This window comes from Rhamphochromis longiceps, linkage group LG11 (assembly GCF_057381845.1).
Source record: "Rhamphochromis longiceps isolate RC_006_pf linkage group LG11, R_longiceps_female_GT1.1, whole genome shotgun sequence".
Taxonomy (NCBI): Eukaryota; Metazoa; Chordata; class Actinopteri; order Cichliformes; family Cichlidae; genus Rhamphochromis; species Rhamphochromis longiceps.
The window spans coordinates 31,644,524-31,659,533 of record NC_140567.1 but is presented as its reverse complement, the minus strand read 5'-3'; the positions used below and the strand labels follow the sequence as shown (position 1 = coordinate 31,659,533).

At 40.5% G+C, this 15,010-nt stretch overlaps 1 protein-coding gene across 2 annotated transcripts in view; it reads left to right on the top strand.

Moving 5' to 3' along the window:
• The window catches only part of bbs9 (Bardet-Biedl syndrome 9), a 174,949-nt gene extending 172,110 nt beyond the window's left edge, over nt 1-2,839 (top strand). For both annotated transcript variants that reach the window (XM_085423661.1, XM_085423662.1), the window contains exon 22: nt 187-2,839. In XM_085423661.1, coding sequence (XP_085279787.1) covers nt 187-515 — 329 coding nt within the window. In that variant the 3' untranslated portion in view covers nt 516-2,839. The remainder of the gene's footprint in view (nt 1-186) is intronic.
• Nucleotides 2,840-15,010: the final 12,171 nt, after the last annotated feature.

Below are 15,010 nucleotides of genomic sequence, written 5' to 3'. Positions count from 1 at the left end.
CGCTTGGGTCACGGTGACAGCAGGCTTCTACAGCTCTTCCCAGGCTTCCCTTGTCACTCTCAACTTCGGCATCACTTTGGCTGAGACCTGATACTGAATGTGATGAATGTAATGTTTTTGAATAAAGAAGTAGAGATATTAAATCATATGTAAGAAAATTTACATATTTTTTATTTTCTTCTCTAGAAAAAGAGAAGAAAGAGGTGTCCAAGGAACCATCAGAGGCGAGCGTAAAAGAAGAAGAGCCGATCAAGGAGACAAAAAAGGAGAAGAAGGAGTCATCCAAGGAGAAGAAGGAATCCAAAAAGGAGTCAACTAAAGAGCCCAAAGAGGAGGCAAAGAAGGAGTCCAAGAAGGAATCATCTTCTTCCAAGGAGAAGAAGGAGTCATCAAAGGAGAAGAAAGAGAAGGAAAAAGAGAAGGAAGGGAAGGAGGCAGGAGACAAAAAAGTGTCCAGGAGATCATCAGTTAAAGTGAAAGAGAAGAAGAAGGAGCCAGAGGCTGCGGAGGGTTAATAGAAACAGTGCGATAACATAATATGCACACACATACAGAAACAAAGCATGTCTAAACAGCATATACAGATACAATATGCACATCTGGGGGCTCGTACATATAAATATACATGTGTTTATATACAGTTCACATTTAAACATATACAAAGCCATGTAATTCAATCAGACACAAATACACATTTATATTCAGTATACACAATAAATACAGTAAATCGACTCAGTCAAGGTCACATGTCTTAGCAGCAAAACAGTTTCCTCCTATTGGGATATTTACATGTTCTAGTAATAGCTGATCTCAAAAACACACACACTCTGCTGATCCACCACATCCAGTAGTTTTACTGTACCCACGGAGAGTGAGGAGGAAGGCAAAGTTGTCCTCCTCTCAGACATTTTGCTGACTTTCTCCTCTTCCGCCTCAGCAGCAATTGAACCCACAGCCCAGTACCTCCCTAATCCCCAACCACGCCCCGGCCCACGCTTACTTCTGGCTGTGACGTCGCACCCGCCTTGTCGCCCCCTCGCATGGCACCAGGCCTTGCCTGAGCCTCCCCCGTCTGTCCACTAAGAATAAACCGCCTGAGACGTTCAGCCATCCTGCTGCTTCCGGGTAAATCAAGGCCACATCCTACATTTGGTTCCGTCGCCACCCCCTCCGACCTGGGGTTTTATTTTTTTAAAGCTGGGATACTCAAGGACATGCGGTGGCTGATGGACACATAATTGTTGCTGTGGGGTCGAACCTGAGACTGTTTTTGCATGATGGAAACCAACAGGGTGTTTCCTGAAAAAGCGGCGTGGCAGTCCAGAGTCTACACGGCCAGTTTAATACTCCAGCCTTTTCTGCTCATCCTTAAATAGTCAGGAACATTGTGAAGGGCAGGCTGGTTTTAACAGCTGCGTACAGCAATGTTATCGCAAGATGTTTGCACCAGAGCAAGAAATGTCTTACTGCACTGTACTAAATGATGTCAAAGAGTTAGTTCATTTACAGTAGAGCAACACTGCATATTGTCTTACTTTGGGTCGTGTCTTGTCTTTGTAAAGTAGATGTGTGTGTGTGTGAGTGCGGAGGGGTTTCCAAAGATGTCCGACAGCACTTCTGTCTAAGCGCATAGGTCCCTTTACATTTCATAGTCAGAAACATCTTCTCTTTACTCTAAACACCACAAATGCAACCATGTTCAAACATTTTTGAATTATCAAGTCAAAAAGTATGCATTATTTAGGCACCAGGAGAGGGAAGTTTGAAAAGAATATACAATATAAATAGAGTTAGCCAGTCCTCATAAAAAGACGCAAAATAAGATAATTACAGAGGCTCTTTGGTGAGTTTATCATACTGGAACTGGCATGTACAGACTGGTGAGTTTATTGGTCAGCTTAGAATTTAAATGTCTGTACTGGCTGATCAAATTTACAGCATACTGTATGTGCAACACTGAGCTTGAAGGGTGGAGATGCGAATCTGTCTGGACAGTTGAATATAAACCAAAAAGCCGTTCACTGAGTTTTTTCCCCAGACGAAACAATCACTACTTGTTAAAACATATAGTTGCGTCCCTGGTTTAGAGATTTATAAAACAAATATGTGATATTATATTGTAATATATAATTTTGGACACACTCACTCATACAAATCCACTTAAAACGCATAAATTTAATAGCTTTGAGCTATATTTAAGTCAGAATTGAAGCTTATAGACTTCAGCCATATGATCTGTGCCAGCAGCAATCCCAGCGGCTCTGCACTCCTCTACAAGTCAACTGTAAGCATCATGTCTTTATGTTTAGTTTCAGCCCTTCTGTCTGCTGGGAAATTTATATTTAGTTTGTATTGTGTAACAGAGTCCCTGTTTGCAGCAGTGCCTACGGCTACTGCTGACTGATCTGATCAAGAAATGACATAGTAAGGGTGTATATCTTATTTTTGTATGTAAATATTTTAAAATGTAAACTTTGAGCAGAGGTAAAAACGGATCAGCCGAAACCAGCATCAGCTCATCCTTGTCAAGAAGGACAATTAGGTTAAGTTTGTGCTGTTATAAAGGGTTCCCAGTGAACACAAGGTACTACATGGCAATGTTTTGAATACCTTGAATGTTTATAATGTACATTAGGTTTTGTAATTGTTGTATTAGTGGTGCAGATTTACCAAGCTCTCGTTCCGAGGTTGCTTTTTGTAGCCACAGTTCATTTAAAAAAGAAAGTTTCTGTACTCCAGAATAAGTCACGACTTTGTCATTAGTCTGCAGCAGGTGCAAGATCACCAACGATGTGAATGAAATAAACCATGTTTATGAATGTTTACTAATAAAAGTAGTCAGCTGTAAGTTATCAAAGGTAGTGCTGTAATTGTGTTTGGTGAACTTTTAATGTTTATACATGCGGTGTGATTTCCGTCTACGGTGCCCCCTCCCTATAATGCCGTTCACCTTTCGCGTTCTTGCTGTTTCGCGGATTTTTTTGTGTGCAATTTCGCATGCTTTTTTTTACAGCGCATTGTGTTCTGCGTCCTCATTGGCTGTAGACCACTGTCAATCAGTCTCCTCCATGCCATGTCTCCTGTACAGTACAGAATGCGTTCAGCTTGTCGAATTTACATAAATCTGCGATCACTAGCAGTATGACTCTGAAGTGCTGTACTGCATATTTATAAATTTCCCCCCCAACAAACACAACAATGTAGATGAAACATTTTGCACCTGCGGTAGCACCCAAAAGGCAGAGGAAGATGCTAACTATCTGTGATGGACCGAGCAGCGAAGGAAAACATAATTGGTTAAATCATGCAAAAAGAATCAAAATCTTGGGCCAATAAAAGAGGTCAAAATAACAGAACTCTACTCAAAGTTGACAACAATACGGATTAATTCTGAACCAAACCAGTTGTTCATTGTCCTGTAAATTAATTCCTATATTTAAAGAAAGACAAATGTGAACGCAATGTTATGTATAAGCCTCTACACTAACATGGTGGATATTACCAGCGTGTGGCTGTAAGTGCAGCCATCACACTATCGCACAACAAGCTGGACTTCTGGACATGCTAAAGGAAGGTAGGAGTTACTGTATTTTTCAGATTATAAGGCGCATTAAGCGAAACAAAAAAGCCAGATAAGTCAAACTTTACTCAAGTCATTGTTCTTGCTTCCTTCACTTCCGTACCATTGATTCATTAATGTTGTATTCTCTTACAGCTGCTCCATTGCCATGTTCGGGACCTGAAAACAGGGTATGATCTTTAGTTTCATTCTATAATACTGGACTTATTTTTCTACAAAGGTTTAAACTTTAAAAGTGTTTAAACAAGAGAGAAAAGTGTGCACATGTTCATGCCTGTCTGAGAAAACTGTATAAAGTGTGTAGTGAGGGGTTTGACAGCCGTAAAACATCTATAATAATTGTAAAAAATAAAGTTGGCTACTTTGCGGATATCACCTATCGCAGGTTATTTTTAGAATGATAAACAAGGGACCACCGTATATTTGTCTTTGCTCTCCTTGTGCAGTAATATGGTCAAAACATGTCACTGAGCTGAATTCTTCTTTGCAGAAACACAACAACAGTCATTTTTCTTCCTGCAAGGAGAAGTTCTCCACTACTCTTCCTTTGGCGCTGAAGCTGTAAGTAAATCATAACTGTTAGAAATTTCCTGGATTTCAACACCAACTTTTTTTCAACTTCACAATATTTAATGACTTTTTAGTATAAAACAGCACATTTAAGAAAACAAAGAAAGTTCCCATTTCCTCAGAAAAATAATACCAGTTTCAATAGCGTGTCACAGCTTTTCATCGGTCAGACATCCAACGTCATTACAAAGAAATACACTGACATGGCTTCTTCATTCAACCTTTCTTTCTTTGGTGTGGTATGGTAGACCATGTGAGATGGGTTTGTCGGTACAAAGGCTTCAAAACTGACTGTGATTCAGACTTCTGGTTCAATTAGCAGCTCATGTTCATTCTAATTGGGGCGATTGTGGCTCAAGAGTTGGAAGTTCGCCTTGTAATCGGAAGGTTGCCGGTTCGAGCCCCGGCTTGGACAGTCTCGGTCGTTGTGTCCTTGGGCAAGACACTTCACCCGTTGCCTACTGGTGGTGGTCAGAGGGCCCGGTGGCGCCAGTGTCCGGCAGCCTCGCCTCTGTCAGTGCGCCCCAGGGTGGCTGTGGCTACAATGTAGCTTGCCATCACCAGTGTGTGAATGTGTGTGTGAATGGGTGGATGACTGGATATGTAAAGCGCTTTGGGGTCCTTAGGGACTAGTAAAGCGCTATATAAATACAGGCCATTTACCATTTAATAATGTTGCAAACATTAGATAGTTTCCACATTTTACAAAGGCATCCAGTGGGGTCAGTCATGCCACAGTTTGGCACCATTTCTAAATTACCCCAGGCATCTTTTTCTGCATTCTGTATTTCTGCATATCAGATAACATACATACATAATAAGTTGTTTTATTTTAATTTAGAGGTCTATAGCTATGGTGTAATTATAACCACTTTTTTATATACAGTGATGCCTAATAATAGATGGATACAATCTAAATTAAATCACAACTATCACACAGAAAACTCACATCCATTTTTTATGATAGTTCTGTGACTAATACCTGTTATGGACCCCTTTTGCAATCAGAACTGCATTAATTCTTCATAGCATAACTTCAGTACGGTGTTGGACTCATTCCTAGGCATGGGTATCGTTTAGGTTTTATCCGATACCGGTGCCAAACCGGTACTTTTGAAATGGTGCCGGTGCTTAAATGGTGCTTAAAGAATGGAGAACACAAACTTTGTCCAAAAACCTCTCATGTTTAGCTTTTTTAATGGATTGCATTTATATAGCGCTTTTCGGGACCCCTCAAAGCGCTTTACAATACCACTATTCAGTCACTCTTACATTCATACACTGGTGAAGGCAAGCTACAGTTGTAGCCACAGCTGCCCTGGAGCTACAACTTATTGTAATAAGATAACAACGCTAGCCTTTTCTGCAGCTATAGGGCATATATGGTATCACTCTTGGCTGGAAGCAGTGCTTAAACAATGGAAGAAAAAAAAAAAACACAAACTTTGTCCAAAAACCTCTCATGTTTAGCTGTTTTCCACTTTTTCTTTGGTCATTTTAGCCTTTTTGGCCAGGGTGAAGGGAGCATCTGCCATTAAACAAGAAGACAGCTGCATGCTATGATGGTGTTTGCTAGTTCACCTTACATGCATTAATTTAATAACGTGGTTAGCCTACTCAGCGTAAATTACACACGAACAACATTAAGCTACTCACCCAGAGAAGAACGACTGCTGCTGCCATCACCATCCGTCATCATTTCTGCTACACTGGCAGGGCTAGGGGCCAGGACTCTCCTCTTTGGGTTCTTGGGGGATGTCGCTAACTCCGGGTCCGATAACAGGCACCACACCCGCAGTAGATGTGCTGCTCGGTGTGAGGTCTTGCAGCAAGCTATGAAATACGGTGCATTTCTCGGCTTTTAAAAAAACATTATGCATCGCCAGGTGTTTCATCACATTCGAGGTGTTACGTCCTTTGCACAGTATCACAGTATCACCCTAAAGCACTTGTTGCAGGCTGCTGAGAAGTACAGTGAAGTACAGCCAGACTTTTACCGCTTCGCCTTGGGCACTTTTAATCTGTAGCTCTGCTCTAAAAGAACGTACGTACCTGGGCCTGCCTACTATCCTTGCAAAGGTAAAATGATTGGCTAGAATCTAAAGTGTATGACATCTCAGGGAAAAAAAGCACAGACATGTGCGCTGCTTTTCGGTCTGGTTACTACCGTTTATGTCAGAACCGGTGCCATAATGGGACCAGATACCGGTACCCATCCCTACTCATTGCTCAGATATTTGCTCCATACTGACATGATAGCATCACACAGTTGCTGCTGATTTGTCAGCTGCACATCCATAATGTAAATCTCCTGCTCCACCGCATCCCAAAGGTGCTCTATTGGATTGAGATCTGGTGACTGTAGACCATTCAAAATATGCCCAGAAATACCCACCAGCATCCTGTAACAAAGCAGTTGGGGTGGATCAAGGCAGGATGTATCCATGCTTTCATGTTGTTTATGTGAAATTCTGACCCTGCCATCCAAATGATGCAGCAGAAATCGGAACAGCAATTTTGGTGAACCTTTGTAAATTGTAGCCTCAGTTTTTTGTTCTTACCTGACAGACATAGTACTGAATGTGGTCTTGAGCTGGTCCTGTAGCCCATCTGCTTAAAATTTGATGCATTTAGAAATGCTGTTCTGCATGACTTGGTTGTAACCAGTCTTTACTATTTACTATTGCTATCAGCTTAAAGCAGTCTGGCCGTTCTCCTCTGACTGGAAATTCACTGGATATTTTCACACCATTTTCCGTAAACCCAAGAGTCAGACCAACCAAAATCTTGCCGTGTTCAAAGTCACTTAAATTACCTTTCTTCCCATTTTTGATCCTTAGTTTGTTGTTCGGTCTTTTTGACCATGTCTGTATGTATAAATGCATGACGTTACTGCCATGTAATTGGCTGATTAGATATTTGTGTTACTGAGCAGTTGTAAAGTTGCCAGTGAGTCTATAATAATTGTTGCAGCAACTTAGGTCAGCAACTTGTGCATATTTAGCATACAGACTGGAGCAGCCAGGGATCGAGCCACCAACCTTCCAGTTTGTAGATTTGGTACTCTACCTCTATCCAGAGCTACACCCTCATTACTGTACATTCTGATGTGTTTATATTTATGTTTAAAAAGCACCAGAAGTTCCTCTGAGATGAATGAAGTTCTAATCTTATATTTGTAGCAGAGACGAATCCACAAGAAACAAAATGCTCATTTAGACTAGTTACCAAAGCTTCACCTTGGAGCAAAGACGTGTCTATAGGTCTTTCAGCATGCTTCATTCAATTTCACCTTTTTAGTGCAACGATTGCTTAACTTAGTAAATCTTGGGACAAGATTTTCTTCTTTGAATTCCAGCAAAGATGACCTTTTCACATGGGCAAACGGTTAAATGTGCAAATTTCCATCATTTCTCACACTCTTACATTTCTGTGTTTCCACAGAGAGTTGTGGACAAAGAGTGAAAGCCAACCTAACACTTGTCAAGTTGAGAAACGGAGCTCAGTCTGATGACTTTTGAAGTGATCCCCTTTTGTTTATTCTTTTCCCCTCTTTTTGGGCTGCACGGGCGAGATCAGCTGCAGATTGGGTAACGGTGCTAAAGCAGAGCTGCTGCTGTTTAAGTTGGCAGCAGCTCCCAGTGTGTGTACATGTAGGAGCGCTACAGATAGAGTTACACTGCCACAAAAACTCTCTCAATTTTTGTTTCCTTTTCTCATTTGGTCAAATATTTTCATTTCACTCTTTCAGCTCATACCTGCCATTACGTCTCTCTTTTCAAAAAACGTGATCTTTGTTTTTCTTTAGTTATATTTATCCCCACTGTCATCTGTCTTTACAGTTTCTCGTGAATTTCTTCTGTTCTTATCCCTCTTTCCTCTCCCAATGTTTTTTTTCTCTCTGTTGTATCCTACATCTCTTGCTCTTGCTCACTCCTTATCAGTTTCTTCCTTTCGGTATTTTTTTAAAAACTGTTTAGGTTTCCATTTCCTCTTTCACTAACTCTTTCCCAATCTCTTACTTATGGTCTTGATTATCTTCTTTCATCGTCCCTTTTAACTTTCACCCTTTGGTCGGTCTCCCTTAGCATTTTATCCTCTTTCCCACCACTTCATCCCTCCATCTGTCATCCCTCACAGAATTACCTGACTCTCTTTGTTGTTTTCTTTCCTCTTTCAGCACTTTGCAGCTCCTTCTCCACCCATAGCAACTTTTCCTGGAAATCTTTAACTTTTTCAAAAGCTCAGGAACTCAAAAACTCTACCCCCTTTGTCCACATGACGTTCCAACTTTAGATCTTTGGACATATTTCTGACCTTACCAAAAAAAAGAGAAAAGAATAAAAGAAACTCCCTGCATCCCTGGAGCACAAACAGAAATAGTTTTCGATATTTGTGTAGAATAATAAACATGCGTCGGGTACGAACAAATGGAAATGGTCAAAAGAAATGGATTAAACTCAACTAAAGAGACAGATGAAAAATATCTCATAAGGTTCGAGGAGTGTTTGAAAATGTTACACGTCCACTGATTTATGGTTCTTGCAATACTTATTTTTGTATGTCAAAATCGGTTAACTAGTCACACAGAGCTCAGCTCTTCCTGCGAAATGAATGTTGCACAAGAATCGGTCACATGTGTAGTCAGCGTGTTAGTCTCACACTGGAGTGTGTTTATCTGGAGCATTTTTTGTGTGCCTGTAATTGTTTCGGATGAGTTTGCGTTCTTTTTTCATTCTGTCCTGTTCTTTTTTTTCTTCTGCTCATTCTCTTTTTCAAACTCAGCATTCATCTTGAAGGTTGAAGATAAAATAAAGATTTCCAAAAAAAGGCCGCTGCTGTAGAACAGACAGCTAAAAGATCCTGTGCCAAATCCAGGTCTGTTGGATGCCCAAGCTACTTTCTGTTCCACCATTTGGTTCGTTTTTCCGACACAAAACAAATTAGTCCCCACTTTTTCTTCCTGTCTCCTTGCCTCCTCCTTTCTTTACTTTTGCCATTTCTCTCTGTTTCATTCTGCTTAGTGTTTATGTGTTTTAAACACTTTCCCAGATTTAGTTTTTTTTTCCTCATCAGTAACTTCTTCCCTCTTTCACGCCTGTAGTAAATCAGCACTGATGTGAGGAACCACTAAACGTAGCTGCACACGCCCAACTGTTAAAAACATCAAACAATACTTCAACAATCAAAGTGTAACGGGGCCGCAGTGGCAGTTTGGACAGAGCGCAGAGTTGGGATTCAGACACTGAGGAGCAGACGTCTCTTCTGGGGTTTTATTTCCAAGCTTATTTCTGTCTCTCTGGGTTTAAGGCGTAAACAAACTGGATTAGATAATTGCCGCATCATTTTACTCTCGCTGCAGATTTGAAGCGTCAGCAACATTTCATTTCTGCCACGGGGAACTTAAGCTCGGATTTCTTTTTTTTGTGTGAACAATACTGATCCTGTGTTTTGATCCCAGTGGAAAATTACAAGAAATGATCTTTCCTTGGTAACGCAGCTACATTGTGTTTTTACTTCACAAAGTGATGTTATCACATTTCAGTCTTTTATGTGAAAGGACAATAAAAAATAGTATTTATGATATGATTTGTTCCATTTTGTAAGAATTCATCTTTGTGTCCATTTTTGCCATAAAATTATTTAAAATAAATACGTTTATTTATCTACTCATCACTTAATGTGATCATGGGAAATAAAAACTGAAAATCATAATTTATACAAGTGTCATGAGTCAGAGTGAAAGGTTTGTAAAATTTCTCCAATAATAACTTTTATGAAAAATATCTTGTCCCCCCTGAAATTATACTTGGATTCAAGTTTCTTTGCATCTCTCTGATCATTTCTCTGGTGATTTGTCTATATCATGTTTTCATGACACGTTGGCAAGTTATATGAAACCAAAACTAAATGTGAAAGACCCTTTTAGTTACGCAACATAAAAATAAAAATATATTAAATGTTGGTTGTCTTTATTGGAGAGGTTGAAGCCGTCAGGGAGCCCTGTTGCCGTGGAGAAGGTGTTGCTTGGCCTGCAGAGATGTTTAGGTAGATCATAAGGGTCAAAGTGAGTATTTCTTAATGTTGTGGGATGATACGTGTATGTCTCCAAGCTTCAGAACTACCACTCTACTTCTTATTTTAGCTGCACTCTTTAGGAGTGGATCATCTGCTTCAATCTCACCTCAGCATCCTCCTCTGTCACATCAACCCTCTGCATGTGCTCCTTCACGACCTCCATTATTTTCTCTGAGGTCTTCCTTGTTTTACCCATATTCACCATCCTTTCTCCAGTATCTCCAAACCATCTCAGCCTTGGCTTTCCAACTTCGTCTCCAGACTGTTGAACCTGAGCTGTCCCTCTGATGTACTCATTTCCAGTCTTGTCCATTCTGGTCTCTCCCAGTGGAAATCTTAACATCTTCAATTCTGCCACCTGCAGCTCAGCTTCCTATCTTTTTATCAGTACCACTGACTCTGAATCATACATCACAGCAGGTCTCACTACCATCTTGTGAGCCTTATCTTTCACTCTGGCAGTTCTTGTTTTCATAGTGAAGCTTAATAATTTTTGGCTGTACTTTCAGGTATTTTCTCCTGCACATAAACAAACCTGTTGCTGAATGTGTGCAATTCACTTTGTCTCACATCAGCTGGGTTTGAATTCCTACTCGTTATGTTTTTTTTTTCTTTGACATGTAAAAACAGCCACTCTCAACTGATCTCAAAGACGACATCCCCACATTTTAATTATAGTTTGCTCTCTTTAATGTCTGATCCAGCTTCCAGGTTTGCTGCAGCATTGTTTCCCCTGATGGACTATTTCCACAAGTCACTGTGTGGCTTCTAAACTTTACCTTATTATGATGTATTAAAAGCAAAAACCGCAAGTCTCCCTTTTCTAAATGCTAGACATTCTTTACATATTTGAAACCTGCATGGATTAAAAGACGGTCCTCGTGTTGAGAAGAGCATCTTTCAGGATCTTTTGCTTGTTAGGCAAATATGTGAACCACTACACTGTGAAGCCTGCATTGATTAAAAACACACAAATGACCCTAGCAGCACTTTTATTTTCATAATGATGTTTTTTGTAGGTAATGCTTTTTGGCCCAGCTGAGTGGCATTGTCATGTGAAGGTCTCCCTCAGTCATGGGTGTAATAAAGAGAGCTGGATAACATAATCTACCAAGTTGTTCTGCTTGCTTCCACAATTTTAGCCCCTTTTGATCATGCGCTATGTAGCTATGGGATGAAATAAAGTGTCTTCTACACTTTCCAAATGTTAATCTTATGAATGGATAAGGGTGTTTGGTTTTTTTAAATAATAAAACAAGTCATTTCCTGAGGTTTGTAATACACTCAAAGATTTGTTCACCATTTTACAGCAACTACTGTTCCAGTGTCCAGTGTTATTGTCTCTTGGAGGAAAAAGACTTTTTGCGCCAGCGTTAGTCACGTGATATGAGAAAGTTGTAATAATGCTGTTTGGCCACTGTGCAAAAATCACAGCACAGTTCCTTGCTTCTGTGTGTGTTCCTGTGCTGGTCCAGAGCAGCGGGTAATGAGCTGAAAACTAATCTCTGCTGCAATCATGGAAAACCCCTCCTCGCAACTGCAATTTGACTGTTTTTCTTTTTCTAACTTGAGCTGAAATTTACAAAGTCAATTATCTGCCAAGTGAGTTTCATGACCTTTGGGCCCTTAAAACCTGTAAGAACAGCATTCCTTGCTTCCTTCCTGCAGAATGTCCTTTCTGCAGATATGTGGCTTCTGTCCGACAGCAGTGATACATGCCAAGAGATTAGCTTGTAGCCCGACTTCCCCGTAAGAAACTTGTAAAACCAGATGAGTACGCAGCGTGATAGATCCCAGAGCTCCCGCACTAGTACAGCAGCTCTCTAAAAACATACCTCCCTGCTCTCTGAATGATACATGGAAAACACTTCACTTCTTCACATAAGCAGCTTGAGCTGTTAGTTACGTCTTGAAATATACAAGGCACCAAACCCTCCATTTTGCATTTACACTTTACACACAGTTTCCAGTTCGTCTGAGGCTGTTCATAACTGCCTCCATAAACATCTTAAATATCTGCAGTTTAGTTCATTACAAGGATGTAAAATGCAACAACTTCATGTCACAATTTGGGGTTTTATTGTGTAGCTCCACCTTATGTGCATCCAGCTGTGATCCATGGCTGCAGGAAGAAGCATCAACATTTTCGTTACTGGCAACATCGACATCCAACTCATTCATCTGACTCGTGTTGGTGGTTTAAATATTAAATGTGGGATCTTTTTTTTCATTATTTATTCCATCTCACAGGTACCACTTTGTAAGGTGACATGTTTTATAATTAAGTAGCTTAAACTGTTGTTTTCTCTGATGACTCCAGTTGGACCAGACAGAAATGTTTCAAAACCTTCTGCTTTGATCGCTGTCACGTGTTATTCTTACAGTGGATAGATTCTATCCATTCTCTCTTTTTTTTCTCTAGCAAATGATGCAAACATCCAACACAGTTTGACTGGACATTAAAACATCTGCAACGAGCCAGCTCCCGAGTACAAGGTCAGTGAAATCTGTCCGTGTGTGAAAAGTGCATGTTGTTAATTTACAGTGAGTGAGTGGGCATCATGTGTGCTGCTGCCTTTGGGTCATGTTCACTCAATGGAAGATTTTCAGTTGTGAGATAGTGCCTTGTCCCCTGTTGTGTTGTTATATGTGAGAAAGCGTGACTTTGGACAACATCCTGACCAGGAGCATTCCTGACATCGTCATTGTCACCTCCTCGCCTCTGAGCCAGACCTACCGACTGCAGGGGGGGCCTTAACCTCGGGGCTTTTGTGGCTCCGGCTGCCGTCTGCGGCCAGTTTGAATGCAGGAGGGTCATCACACACCCTGAAAACCTCCTGTGTCCACAAGCCAGCCAACTACCATAAGAAAATGTCTTTTCGTCTCCTCACCTTGCTTTTGAACACATACTATATACATCTGATTTTCTCATTTGTTGATATTTTCACTGAGTTTGTGAGTGGTTACATTAAAATAGCAAATTAACAAAAATTATGAGGTTTGTAAGATGCATGAAGCAGTTTTTAATCCCACAGCTCTTTCAGACTTCTATAAAACTGAAGCATTTAATTTCACTTCAGCACAACTTGATTAATCAGTCTTGGGGAAATTCATTCAAAGCAGCCTGTATTAAAAAGAGGGAGAAAATAAAAGCCAGGATAACAGACTTTTGTCAGTCAGGACTGATGCCATAAAATGGGACAATATATTTATATAGTTTTTAAAGAAAAGTATAGCTGATATTTGAGTCCCAGTAGCACCTGCTTTGGGTTCTGCAGCATCCTTCATGACTTTCTCCAACATTTCCTCAGTCTGTGTGTGTGTTTATGCGTTTGTGTGTAGATGATCATTAAAGGACCATCTGCAGTCAGATCAGGTAGACCCCCTTCTTCTCCCTGTTGCCATCTAGTGGTTAATATTACTGAAATTCAATCTCACTGCAACAGTCTTTACCTTTAACAGGACCTTTCATGGTCTCATTTGAACACACTGTGCTTTTTTCTTTCTCTTTTAACCACATAAAGTCTTTCGCCACACATTATGTCTTGATCTTTATCTCTTTAACACTTGCAGCATGCTTTTTTTTCACAAGCTTACTTTTAAAAGCACAGTTTCCTTTTTTCTCTCTGCAACACACACACAAACACACACTTTACTCTTTGGACTCTCTTCCTCTCTGTCTCATTTGACTGATGCACACCTCAGCTCTGCTTGCACTGGTGTGTGTTTTCAGTGTGCAGCAGCACATTTGGAGCAGCGGCTGATGCTCAGTTAAAAGCTGCTGGGTGGGTCCTAATTATTTCTTTGAAGACTTGCTTTTCCTCCCCGTCTGAGCATCTGATGAGCTTCACTTTAAAGAGGCCAGACACACACATACACAGACACTGTCATGCAACCTGCCTGATCTGTCACATGAGGCTTTGAAATGCTGACTCCAGACTGCAGATTTATGGGAACTTAATGCGGGAATATAGAGACGTTTATGATGTGAAGGAGCATGCTGAGTCTGACACAAAGGAGGGAAGGGGTGTTTCCAAAAATTAGCAAAAAACAGAACTAATCTTACAATCTAAACAACCACATCAGTGGTTTGTTGCTTCTTTTGGGGACTTTTCAGGAGGCAACCATTGATATAGGGCTGTAAAATAAACAGTAACAAAACCATTAGAAAGTATTTATATAATTTGGCAATGCTATGGTCAAGAGATGTGGAGAGAATCGTTACGCTCAAAATAAGAAGGTACTGTGCATGCTCTTTACTTCAAGTAGCATCAGCCCATTAATCCACCCCAACATCCTCCCAGCAGCCTCCTAACAACGGCTATTGTTAGTATGGCCACTAGAGGGCGAAATCATTCGATCGTAAACATATGGGTGTGAAAACTGAATAAAATGTTAATGTGCATTTTTAAATGGAAAACAGTCTCAGAAAGAAACAAAAACCAGAAATCCTTTGCTCACTCCTCATAATATAATGCTTACATTTGTTTCCCCTAGAGAATCCACCAGACCCCAGTTTGGCAACTATGGACCTTTGACCCTTTCAAGAGCCACTAATGGAGCCTTAAAAGTCCTGTGTCAGGAACCAGGACTTGTTTATTGTGAAATTAATTGAGATAGAAACTAATTTTCAGCATGGCTTAATTCAGGGCTGCGTAATATATTTCCTCAAGAGGCCACACGAGAAACTGAGACTGTTGTGGAGGACTGCACCAATAAAGTTTTAAAGAAGTAAAATTAATACTGAGCAGTTCAGCTTATTTGCGTGGCCCCCACGGGACA